The sequence below is a fragment of the Syngnathus acus genome, chromosome 8, assembly GCF_901709675.1.
Source record: "Syngnathus acus chromosome 8, fSynAcu1.2, whole genome shotgun sequence".
Lineage (NCBI taxonomy): Eukaryota > Metazoa > Chordata > Actinopteri > Syngnathiformes > Syngnathidae > Syngnathus > Syngnathus acus.
Genome location: NC_051093.1, coordinates 1,317,103 through 1,329,764, shown reverse-complemented (window position 1 = coordinate 1,329,764; position 12,662 = coordinate 1,317,103). Strand labels below are relative to the sequence as shown.

The window sequence follows — 12,662 nt, the reverse complement described above, 5'->3', positions numbered from 1 at the left end:
TGCGATTATGCACAGATTGTCCAATACCGCTGCACTTGAAAATAGAAATATACAAAACTAATTAAATAATGATGAAATTCAAATGTATAAAGTTAAATGAAAACTATAGCTGAATAAATGTTTGAAGAAAAGTTTTTAATGCATTTCTGGGTAGTGGATTCGATTATTCTTTCCCTTTCTCTACAATTTTGTCGGGTGTACTAGTTTTGGCGTGGTTTTGTATGGATTGGGTCTGTCATTGTAATTATTAGGGTTGTTGTACGGAACACTGTTCGAACATTTGGCGTTTCTGAATAAAGTTTTGCAGTTTTGAAGTGGTGATGGACAAAGCAGGAAGCGGCCGTTTGTTTGGTTGTCATAACGACCACAGCTAAGATGGCGGCCACGGCTTCAAATGACGAGCACGTTTCTGCGGAAGTTTTGCGAGGACTCACCCGGCATTTAAACTGTCTCGGCGAAGACAACAAGTCGACGAGGAAGAGAGCCCTGGAGTCCATCAAGAGAGAGACGGTGGACAAAAAGCTGTCGGGCGTCGTCTTCCAGGAGCTTTTCTCAGCCCTCCTCAAGCCTCTCCTCAAGTGTCTGTCCGATCCGATGGAAAGATGTAGAGAAATCGCCATTTTGCTCATAAGCGACTTTATTCGCTGCGTCCCCGAACCGCAAGAGTCGTTGCCTTATCTCATGCCTTGCTTGGCGCAGCGGTTCGGGGAGAAGGAGACCCTGGAGCCGGCGGAGGAGCTGCGCTTGTCCGCTGTGGAGATGTTGACTCTGACGGTGGACGTGTGTGGAAAGCAGCTGGCGCCTTATCTGAACGAAATGATCGACATATTGCGGAGAACACTGGTCGACCCTTTTCCCGATGTCAAAAGGGAAAGCTGCAGATGCACCGTTAACTTTGCCAAGTGTGTGCCAGGTTAGTCCAACTTTGGCTAATGAGCTAATGCTACAACTTACAAAAATTAGCGGTTGTTTGGCAGCGAGCGAGTGAGCGACGTTTCGAGAAAGGTCAAATGCAAAATGATGAGCCGATGCATCTAGCTTCACTGATGCTGTCATCAGTGTTATAAATGCAGGTTTTGATCAAATGCCGAAATCAGTGGACGATAATCACCCAGACTGGGAAGATACGTCTTCAACCGCCTGCCTCCCCGTTTGCCCCCATTCCAATGTGCAAGATAAAGATTTTTAAACCATTTTCCTTATTGTGTCTCCTTGTTAAGAGAAAGCCTTAACCGGTTGCGTCCATGTTGGCCTCCGCAGAGCATTTCCACATGCAGGCTGAGAGTCTAGTGATGCCGCTCATGCAGACGATCGCTCATCAGCACTCCAAGGTGCGGGTGTCTGTCATCGAGGCTACCGGGGCGGTCGTTCAGCATGGCACTGGGAAAAACGTGGACAACGTCTTGTCTCACCTGGCGCAGAGGCTGTTTGATGACTCGCCGCAGGTTGTGGGCTATTTTTGTTTACTCTCTTTGCTACTACATGAACCCGATTGAGCTTTTTCCCCTTGGTGCAGGTGAGGAAAGCAGTAACTTTGGTGGTCGGCGATTGGCTGCTCAAATTAATGGACAGGTACTCCTACTTCCACAAACTCATTCCTCTCCTGCTGAGCGGTCTTACGGATGAGATTCCCGAAATAAGGTAGGTTACCGGCCTTGTGTCAGGCAATCGGGCACTCGTGTCTGTTTTGACGCTTTAGTTAATGTTTTACAAATGGATCCTAAATCAGCGTGAGTTGCGTGTGTTTCACTTTGAACTCCAATTATTGCAGTGTGACTGTGCTACAACTGTAACATTTTCCCGGTGAAATGGATTCATGGAGAAAAGCTGTCGTCGCAGGCCTCTGTAATAAGCCCGGACTTTTTCTGCAGACTTTTGTCGGCTGATTTATGGCAGCGGGTCGGCGCTCAGTGGGAGAAGGAGAACGAGGACGACCTCAAAGACAAGATGGACTTTCTGCTCACCCCACCGCAATTTTACCCACTGGGAGGTCAGCCTCCCCGCATCGAAGGGGGGCGGGCAGGACATGTCTTTTTCTTTCTTGCCATCCTCATATTGGAAGGGCCTCCAAGTGCGGGGGTCACACTCGAACACTGAGGGCCAAGTAGAAAAGGGGTCGTTGGATAACGGAGGAGTGCAGAGTGGCAGGATTTTAAAAGTGCCTTTAGTGGCAGCACTTTGCTGCCCTTTTTCCCACTGCTGCGAGTCAATTCTGCCAAATCGGCATATCAAAAAGCGATCCGTTTGGCCACATTATTTTAGGGGCTGTTGTATTTCTGAACGAGTATCCCTCAGTGGTGACTGGTGCTGCTGTCTTTCTAGACTTGCGTCATGTCGCCTGTTGCTTGGCAGAGTTCAGAAAGAGGACGTGTGTGCTTTCTCTCTCTCTCCTACCAGTGGAGCGTCCAGGTCTGGGCTGCAGAGAACTGGTGGCGAGGAACCTGTACAGACTGGTGCCGGCCATCGGCCACGACCTGAGCGATTGGCTGGTCGCCACCCGGGTCCGAACCTCGCGACTGCTGTCGGTGCTGCTGCTCCACGCCGAGGAGCACAGCACGCAGCACCTCCAGTCTCTCTTGGTCCTCCTCTACCGGGCCTGCGCCGACTCTGAGAGGGACGTGGTCCACAATGTGAGTCGGACACACATCTTGCCCCGTCTTTATAATAGTCGTCAAAAACAATCTCCCAATTTCAATCTCCCAGACAGTAAGATGGCAAAAAAGATCTCATTTGATCAGAAAAAGCAGCATTTGAACCGGTGTGGGGGAGGGGCTCGCCATGTGGTGGTAACGCATTTGCCACCCGTTGACTTCCTGTCGCTCTCCCCGCTAGTGCCTGGCCGCCGCTAAAGTGTTGGGTGCCTTCGTCTCACCCGAGGTCTTCCTCAAGCTGCTCCTGGATCACGTCGATGCCCCCGCTTCTTTGCATCCATGGTCCGCCCTCATGGTGCTGTGCGGCATGCTGGGAGGATGCCCCAAAACTCTCCTGGGACCGCACCTCCGGCGGATCGCCGACACGCTGGCCCAACCTGACGTCTGCCAGGAATATCAACAGGTGGGAGCGCTCGGCACCAGATCCACTTCAACTCAATTGGCTCGAGCGCACACCCGTAACAAGCGTTTGATTGTCCACCTTGCTAACCCGCTGCACAGGCTCTTCGCATAGAGGCTGTTTCCCATTTGCTGATTTTGGCGGTGTCATAGAAGATCGTTGTCCGCAGCCGCTGCTGACGCTTATTTTGGGCACTGGATTTCTTCCCCCGACTCACTCCTTCCTACCAGTGCAAATATGCTTTGTGATAAGACGCTTGGTCGGCAAAGGCGCGGCGGCCTTCAATAGCGCCTCTATGCGCGGCCAGTTCAGCGGGTGCGCTGTTGAGGAAATCTGAAACCAAACAAACAGATGAGCTGGCAAAAGCGGATGACCATGTCATTTGTCAAAGCAAATGCTGCACGTCTGTGATCGTCGTGTTTGTGCTCACAACCAGAAGGGAGAAAAAAAAAGACAAATAAGGATGCATTGGTTGCTTGTCTTCAAATAACGCACACAACTGCTGGAAAAAGGAGAGGCCACAGTCTGACAAGATCCTGCACAAAAGTTGAAAGGCCAGATTTTGGGCATGCCAAAGTGGTGTACAGGAACATGATCTGGAAGGATCTGCAGGAATAGCTGGCAAGTGCTCTCTGACGCCAATCACCCGCATTCTTCATGTAGGTCTGGGGGGCGGGGGGGCAAGCAACACAAAGGCTCTTTCATAGAAAGAAAAACATCTGAAAAATGGGAAAGGTTGCCCCACATGTCTCAATTTTTCTCATTTGAGCAAGGTTCGTGGGGCAGGGATGTCCTCCTCCTGCAACGCTGCCCTGCACGCAGGAAAGCGGGAACCTGAGTGTGAGGCTGTTTATTTTCCCGTCACCATAGCAATCTGAGCAGCTTTTGGGGCCGTGTTCCCAAGTGGTGTGCTGGTGTAATTGAAATTGCCTCAAATGTATTTCTAATTTCTAATGATCATCCGCAACATTTGACCATTGGCACCGTTCTTGGGATTTTCTACCTGAGTAGGATAATCTACTCCATAACGGTCCATGAAAATATCTTGCATAAAAACTGGCGTGGAATCAATGTTTGCCAATAAAGACATGGAATGCAAAAGCTCAAGACAGTGATTTGCATCTCCCGGACTCCTTTGTCCAGATTGCCTACGTGGAGCAATTGCTGGCCTGCGTGGACACGCTGCTGCACCAGTGTGGGTCCGACTGCCGCCCGATCAGCCTGCAGCTGCTGCAGGTGCTGGTCACTGTCCAGAGCCTCTCTGCTGAGCCTGGCCTCAGCCAGAAGGTGAGAAAATGTCACCGCGCTTTGACTCCACAGGATGCCAGGCAGCCATTTGAGGAATGCGGCCACGCCAAACGCTATCATTACCCACTTAGCTGAGGGGCGCTTAAATTGCACCTTCTAGAAGAGAACTTTGAAATCCAGTCTCGGTGAAAGGCGGAGAAAGAGCGGGGGGGGGCGGGGGTGGACAAAAAACAGATGTCATTCTGAGCAGGTGTGCGTCACCGTGAGAGCAGATGTGCCAAATAAGGATTCGTGGGTCAGCAAATTGCGAAATCAGTGCTAAATTCAAAATCTAAGTGATGGAAAACCAAACAAAAAAAAAAAAAAGGCTTCAAGACAGTGTCATTGACTGCCAAGCTTAACGTAAAGTGAAATTGATTGCAGAGTCTGTTAAAACGACCAGCACCAACTTTGGGTCTGTCACCTTAATGAAAATGAAAAACTTGTGTATCTACCGATTACTGAGTCGCTTTGAGTAAAAGTCTCCCATGAGCACAAACGTCCGCCCGCCCGCCCGCCCCTGTTCGAGAGAGACACCCGAACAGACAGGAAGTGTGACAAACGGAGTCGGTCATTCGGTCGGCCGCCACAGAAATCACTGCGGCACCCGTTTACATCGCCGCGCTTGTTTAAATGGTCAAGAAGACGCCGGCAACATAGAGCTTGGGAAGAATAACAAAGCGTGGGCGGGCCCGCCCCCCCACGCCCCGCCCGGGGGAAAAGCAGAAGCCCTTTCCCAGCAAAGGGGCCAAGTTTTCCCATCAACATGTCTGACACCGCTGGTCTCCGAGGGACCATGGCGGGACTGATCAAGTCCCTTGCTCTGCCCTGAAGTCCATCTTTGCACTCCTTCCTCCCATTTGCTCCAAGATGAATTTTACTCATGTGTTGAAGTTGCGTCCCTTTGATATTTGTCACATCCTGTGTCTCTCTTCTCATTTGTTTTTTGCGCTCGTCGTGTCGGATGCTTAACAATAGAAGATGTGCAAGAAGAATGGGATGGGTCTGATCAGAGCACACGCTGCAACACTGTTTTCCCATTCTTCTTGCACATCTTCTATTGTTAAGCACTCTCAATCACTTTCCGGCATGGGAATGGGACGAAATGTCTCGCATTCTGGCATGAGCTGGCACGGTAGCAATTGACGAGCACTTCAGGAGAGGCAACTTTAGCTCCTTCCAGACAGGGTTTTTTTTTTTTTTGGGAGGGAAGGCCTTTATTTTTTTCTAGGCACTGCCTGGCTATGGTAGATTGAACTATTTAGTGGCACGACCGGTTATTTTTTCCTGGGGGAGGTGGGTGTTAATTTTTAGTGCATCAGAAGAGGTATGCAACTGAAGGATACCTTGTGCCTTGTATGTTACAAATTCCAAATTCTCTACCGCTTGCTGGAAATGCGCTTCATGTATTAAAACACGTTGACACAAAGATATAGCTGTGAGATTTTTTAAAAAAAAATTCCTATCGGAAGCGAGGCGTTTATTCGACTGGACGCCGCATCGGACTGCTTGAGGTCATGTGATGAAATCGAAATGTATTTATTACAACAAATAATTTATTACAAAACAAAACGAATGGAAAACAAGTAAGCCTTTGTGTTTATTTGAGAAAAGATGGGAACAGTTGAAGTCCAATTTCTGCCATTTTTTTTCCTCAACCGTGGGAACTCTGAAGTGAGATGAATCTCATGCACCCCCCTACCCCTCAATTGATTGAATGCTCAAGTGTCAACTTGACTAGTCAGAGGTTACTTGATTCTCTCTATGTGTTCCTCAGGCCCTGGAGTGCGTCCAGCGGTTGTGTGAGGTCCAGGGCCTGGGCTCGGTGCCGGCGCTCTACAGGCAACACATGGGCCAGCTGCTGGACTGGCTGTCCGCGTCTGTCAACACCTGGTCCGCTTATTCGCCGCACCGACTCCAAATGCACATCGTCCTGGTGCAGTCAGGTGAGACGCCAGCAAGGTGCCCGCCGCGCAGGGAGAGGCACCGGTTGACAAACGTCGCCGCTATTTCTGTGCTGCCCTCAACTCTTCTTCAAATTGCTGACAGGCAGCTTGAATGAGGAGATGTCCTGCTTGATTGGCCTTCCTTGAATGCACAGTATACGCTCCAAAATGACGGCGAAAAGAAGTTTCAGCCGCCCGCTTGTCTTTGCTCCATGAGCAAAGTGCGAAGTCAGCCGCCGCTACACAGCCTCTCCCTTCACACGTTCCCGCCAGGCAAATCTCTGGGGCCACAATCGGGACATCGGCCGTCTGCCGAGCAGGGACCGCACGTGGCTAAAAATAGAAACATGCAAACATGGGTGGTTGGCGAGTTTGCCTGCGTCTTGATTGTTGGTCCGTGTGGGATAGACACAAGGACCTCAGGGCCCATGCATCACTAATGTCTCACTGACCTTGAGTCACTGCCCGACTAAATACCCAAATGAGTGTGCAAAACCGTGCAAACGTGTGTGTCTGTGTGTCGTAGGTCCAGTTATGGGAGAGTTTGTGAGCCAGTTGATGATGCTGCTTCACACCTGCCTCCAGCCAGACAGAGACCAAGAGATGAGGATGAACGTCTTCACCATGCTCGCTAAGTTGCTGCTGGACGGAGGCAACACGCTGGACTCTCAGGGGTGCGTTAGGCAGCGCACGCACACACAGAAAAGGGAGGGGCCAAAACGGGATTGCGACAAGGCGGACAACTGCCGGCTCGCGTCCCACCATCAGATCATTTTGGCCATCTCACACCTGGCCCGTGTCGACCTGCATCCGTACGCTCTCCAAGAGACGTACTCCCTCCCCGAATTCATTTATTGGATCTTTGTAGCAAAAAAAGCAAAGGTTCCAAATGATGTTGTTGAACGTCTTGATTGCAGACTTTTCAGGGCTCAGTCTGAGAAGTTCCTGTGTGAGGTGCTGCTTCCAAACCTGGTGTGGCGAGCCGGCCGTACTGCCGGCGCCCTACGGACCGCTGCCCTCAGCTGTCTACTTGCCTTGCTGCAGGGAGGAGGCGTCACGTCGCAACAAGTACACACACACATACTCATGATGGCGCCCGAGTCATTTCACAAGTGCTGACCGATGCATGAAGGGGTGTAACCCACTCAGAGCTGCCATTGGGCCAGCTGGATTGTTCCGCTGCCTCAGTGCAACAGCTTCACTTGTTTTTTTCTCACCGTTTCATCACACGCATTGCAAGGTGAGTTTGTTTGTTTCCAAATTGTTGCTCTTGGTGGCCGTTGCGTTCAGCTGCTGCGCGCAGAGGAGCAGCTGGTCCCGCAGGTGCTGTCGTCTCTAGACGAGGACTCCCCGATGGGCCGGCTGCTGGCCTGTCGCTCGCTGTGCGCCGTCCTCGGACTGGTGGGATCGTCTCTGGGCCAGGAGGCCCTCAACAAGATCTACCCCGGTACGTCCCGCCCGGCACACTTCCAATTGTGTTCAGGAGTTGAAGGAGCGCTTTTTGCCTTCAACACTCTACCCGCACTTATGCTCGGGCGCTGCCACGCAACACAGAGCTGCTGAAGCGTCTCGACGACAGCAGCGAGGATGTGCGCGGCGAGGCCCTCCGTGCACTCGGCCTGTGGTTGTCCAGCCTGGGCGCAGAGTACGACACAGGACTGTGCGCGTCACACCTGCAGTTCCTCTTCCAGCAGCTCCTCTTGCACCTGGATGACCCCGACGGCGCTGTGCAAGACCAAGTGCTCGGTGAGCACGCCGCTCGCTTTGATTTCAAGGTGGAGCGGAAAGGACGGATCCCACGCCACGGCCATCACGCTGGCGATAGCAATGACGACGCACGCTTGTTTGCAGAGGTGCTGAAGACGGGCAGCTTGGTCCTTCCGGCGCTCCTCAAGAAGGAAGTGGAAGCCGCCAGGGACAACCACCGCACTTGCCACCACTGCGACCGTCTGCTACAGCACATCGATGCCATTCAGGCGCACGGTGGTAGCCGTTCCCCTCACTGACGGTCTGCTCGCTGATGGAACGCATTCTTATCATTGGACAACAGAGAGGCCTCGGCCCGCCTTGTTCCGTTTTACGAGCCTTTGCCTTCATCGGTCGTGGACTGTCGCCGCCAATAATTGTCCAATAAAAAGCATTGTGTGAGAATGTGTCCTGGCTGCTCGCTTGCTATGACCTTGTTACCGAGCTCACCATTATCCACAGTATTTACTGTGCGTCGCTCTCTGCTATCTGATATCACGCAAGCTCAATTTTCTGCTCATGTCTTCTTTTTAAGCTTCTTCAACATGTTTTCAGTTCAAACTCACGGCTGCAAGTGATCCAGAGTTCAACTCTTGTCACTCTGTTAGTGATTAACACATGATGCTAAATTCTTGTTACAAAGTTAGTAAAGCATCTGTCAGTGGATTTTCATTTTGCCTTCATCAGGAATAATGTCCTCACTCATGTGATTGTGGCAGTGTGCTTCGAGTAATAGATTTGGATGCTGCGCGGCATGGAGGTGAAGCTAAGTGGAATCACAAACTTAAACATTCAGTTACAACCTCAGTTTGAATATTTTGAATCATCAAATAAATGAAACATATTCATAATTTTTGCTAAAACTTTGACAAAAGCAACAAGCAAATGTGTCAGGTCTAAGTACCATAAGACATTATTTTATACACTGAAAGAAGAGGAGAAGACAACCAGTATTCCTTTTGCTCGCGAGGAGAATTACGTAGAAGGCCCAGTTACAGTCCACCAATTCTGGACTCCTCTTCCGCTATCTCCTCTTTTTATTTTGGGTTGCCCTGGTTACTACAAAAGGCGTTGCTACACTAAAGGGAGGGGAGATTATGGCTGTAGCAACGCTGATTAGCTAACTAAAGGATGTTGTGTGGTGCGAGGCCTTGGCCGATTCGTGACCCCAGCAGTGCAGAGTCTGTCCTTAGTTGGTTGGCAGCCTCGTTCTGGGCTGCGATCTCCAAACGTGCTGGGTGCCGTGTCCCTGTAAAACATTGCTCTAGACTTTCTTGCTAAGTATCACACAACAATAATAATAATGAGTAAATAATCAGATATCTCTCGTGCATACACTCCAACAAACGTTAAGTACCGTTTTTTTTCCATGTATAATGCGCCCCCATGTATAATACGCACCCTAAAAATGGCATGTCGATGCTGGAAAAAAGCCTGTACCCATGTATAATACGCACCCAAATTTTGACTTTTTTTTTTTTTTTTTTTTTAGTCCCAATGATCGTCACACACGCATCTGGGTGTGGTGAAATTTGTCCTCTGCATTTGACCCATCCCCGTGTGATTTTGATCCATCCCCTGGGGGAGAGGGGAGCAGTGAGCAGCAGCGGCGCCGCGCTCGGGAATCATTTGGTGATCTAACCCCCCAATTCCAACCCTTAATGCTGAGTGCCAAGCAGGGAGGCAATGGGTCCCATTTTCATAGTCTTTGGTATGACCCGGCCGGGTTACTTAAGTCCGTAAACGTAAAATTATTTCAGAAAAAAAATCATCTTTGGGAACAACCGGATGTTATTCTGCCGGTCAGTATCACTGCGCATGCAGTAGCAAACTCGATAGCGAAGAAATATGTGAGACTCTCAACGGGATCACCAATATTTGAGTGATGTTCCAGTTATTTATCACATTTATTATTATAATAATAATATATATAATATATATAATAATTATTTATTTATTATTCACAATTGTCATGGTGATATTTCTGGTGATTTCTTAACTAGGCTGGATGTTTTTTTTTTTAAATAAATAAACTTGACTTTTGTTGGCGTTGATTTCTCCGACTGCCCAGAAAGGCACCACCGCGATCAGTTAGGTTAAAATGAAAAGAGAGGAAAGTGACGTTGTAAAGAACCATCCGTGACAAGATTTTCTTCAAAAATTGTTGTACCATGATTTTCTTAAAAAAAAATAATAAAAAATAAAAAAAAAAATGTTTTTTTTTTTTTTTTGTACCCATGTATAATGCGCACCCCAGATTTTAGGACAATAAATTAGTTAAATTTTGCGCATTATACATGGAAAAAAACGGTAAATGTGAGATAACTTGCATGAAGTCTACTTAAACAAACATTGAGTACCGTAATTTTTGGACTAAAAGTCGCTCCGGAATATAGGTCGCATTAGCCATAAAATGCACAATAACGTGAAAAAAAACATGTATAAGTCGCATTTTTGGGGGAAATTTATTCGATAAAATCCAACACCAAGAACAGACATGAACGAGCAACAACAGGCTAAACGATAGGTAAGCTAACGTGACATAAACACAAACGAAGAGCTGAGAACGGGCCTGACGTAACATTCAGAGTTATTCAAATAACTATTACATAAATAACACGTTTATAAAAGCATCTGTGTCACTCAATTCATTAAATCCATCGATCGTCCTTTATGTCAACAATGGGTGCGCGCCGCAGACGGCGCTTGCACTTCAAAATATTCCACGTCCTTTGTCAATTACGCCGCGCGTGCGCCCTGACGTCAGCCTCGTCGTTATTGGTAGCTGCACTGAATACAACGTGAAGGCCCTCCAGCGCATAGTGAACACGGCTGGTAAGATTATTGGTGCTTCTCTCCCCTCCCTGAAGGACATTTACACCTCCCATCTCACCCGCAAGGCGACCACGATTGTGAGTGATGTGAGTCACCCCGCTCACTCTTTGTTCGATCTTCTGCCCTCTGGGAAGAGGTACAGGAGCCTGCGCTCCCGCACCACCAGACTCACCAACAGCTTCATTCTCCAGGCTGTTAGGATCCTGAACTCTCTCCCCCCTCCTGCGTAGCGTCCTGTACTTTTGCGCTATATTCTGACTGTCTGCTGTATGCACACTTGCTCCATTTTTGCTCCTCTTATTTATTGTGTTATTTTTTTATTTATTATTTATTCATCACTCTTATTTATTCATTGTTTGTGCCTTCTTGTTTTTATTTTTTTGTGTTGTTTACTTGTACCCCTTCGTGAGTCGTCACCTTATCGTGGTGGAGGGGTTTGCGTGCCCCTATGATCCTAGGAGCCATGTTGTCTGGGGCTTCATGCCCCTGGTAGGGTCACCCATGGCAAACGGGTCCTAGGTGAGGGGCCAGACAAAGCACGGCTCACACGAGCCCCTTATGACGAACAAAATAAATGGATCTCGTTTTCCCTCGCCCGGACGCGGGTCACCGGGGCCCCCCTCTGGAGCCAGGCCTGGAGGCGGGGCTCGAAGGCGAGCGTCTGGTGGCCGGGCCTTCGCCCATGGGGCCCGGCCGGGCACAGCCCGAAAAGGAAACGTGGGAAGGGGGACCCCTTCCCATGGGCTCACCACCTGTGGGAGGGGCCAAAGGGGTCGGGTGCAGTGCAAGCTGGGCGGCGGCCAAAGGCAGGGACCTTGGCGGTCTGATCCCCGGCTGCAGAAGCTGGCTCTTGGGACATGGAATGTCACCTCTCTGGCTGGAAAGGAGCCCGAGCTGGTGTGCGAGGCAGAAAAGTTCCGACTAGATATAGTCGGACTTGCCTCCACGCACAGTTTGGGTTCCGGTACAAGCCCTCTCAAGAGGGGCTGGACTCTCTTCCACTCTGGAGTTGCCCACGGTGAGAGGCGTCGAGCAGGTGTGGGTATACTTATTGCCCCCCGGATGGGCGCCTGCACATTGGGGTTCACCCCGGTGAACGAGAGGGTAGCCTCCCTCCGCCTTCGGGTGGGGGGACGGGTCCTGACTGTTGTTTGTGTCTATGCACCAAACGGCAGCTCAGAGTACCCACCCTTCTTGGAGTCCCGGAGGAAGTGCTGGAGAGCGCTCCTTCTGGGGACTCCATCGTTCGACTGGGTGACTTCAATGCTCACGTGGGCAATGACAGTGAGACCTGGAAGGGCGTGATTGGGAGGAACGGCCCCCCCGATCTGAACCCGAGCGGTGTTCTATTATTGGACTTCTGTGCTCGACATGGATTTTCTATAATGAACACCATGTTCAAACATAAGGGTGTCCATGTGTGCACTTGGCACCAGGACACCCTAGGCCGCAGTTCGATGATCGACTTTGTAGTCGTGTCATCGGATTTGCGGCCGCATGTTTTGGACACTCGGGCGAAGAGAGGGGCGGAGCTGTCAACCGATCACCACCTGGTGGTGGGTTGGCTCCGATGGTGGGGGAAGATGCCGGTCCGACCTGGCAGACCCAAACGCTCTGTGAGGGTCTGCTGGGAACGTCTGGCGGAATCCCCTGTCAGGAAGAGCTTCAACTCCCACCTCCGGCAGAGCTTTTCCCACGTCCCGGGGGAGGCGGGGGACATTGAGTCCGAGTGGACTTTGTTCCGCGCCTCCATTGTTGAGGCGGCCGACTGGAGCTGTGGCCGTAAGGTCATTGGTG

The 12,662-nt window shown here is 50.2% G+C and overlaps 1 protein-coding gene across 2 annotated transcripts; it reads left to right on the top strand.

Moving 5' to 3' along the window:
- The first annotated feature begins 344 nt into the window (after positions 1 to 344).
- Positions 345 to 8,435, top strand: LOC119126092 (dynein assembly factor 5, axonemal-like). Of its 2 annotated transcripts, none has more exons than XM_037257141.1 (13): positions 345 to 913; positions 1,261 to 1,445; positions 1,517 to 1,641; positions 1,872 to 1,990; positions 2,398 to 2,630; positions 2,833 to 3,054; positions 4,195 to 4,338; positions 6,116 to 6,284; positions 6,811 to 6,958; positions 7,202 to 7,352; positions 7,575 to 7,731; positions 7,839 to 8,030; positions 8,136 to 8,435. In XM_037257141.1, exons 1-13 carry the CDS (start codon positions 376 to 378, stop codon positions 8,288 to 8,290), a joined length of 2,538 nt encoding a protein of 845 aa, XP_037113036.1. In that variant the 5' UTR covers positions 345 to 375; the 3' UTR covers positions 8,291 to 8,435. The 2 variants fall into 2 exon arrangements, with proteins under 2 accessions (XP_037113036.1, XP_037113037.1); XM_037257142.1 differs by having other exon boundaries at positions 830 to 913; positions 1,221 to 1,445.
- Positions 8,436 to 12,662: the final 4,227 nt, after the last annotated feature.

Bases quoted from the DNA above. Each gene is read 5' to 3' on its own strand.
- LOC119126092 (XM_037257141.1), top strand. From the start codon at position 376: ATGGCGGCCACGGCTTCAAATGACGAGCACGTTTCTGCGGAAGTTTTG. The intron at 3,055-4,194 runs GTGGGAGCGCTC...TCCTTTGTCCAG, and splicing joins TCTGCCAGGAATATCAACAG to ATTGCCTACGTGGAGCAATT. The intron at 4,339-6,115 runs GTGAGAAAATGT...TGTGTTCCTCAG, and splicing joins AGCCTGGCCTCAGCCAGAAG to GCCCTGGAGTGCGTCCAGCG.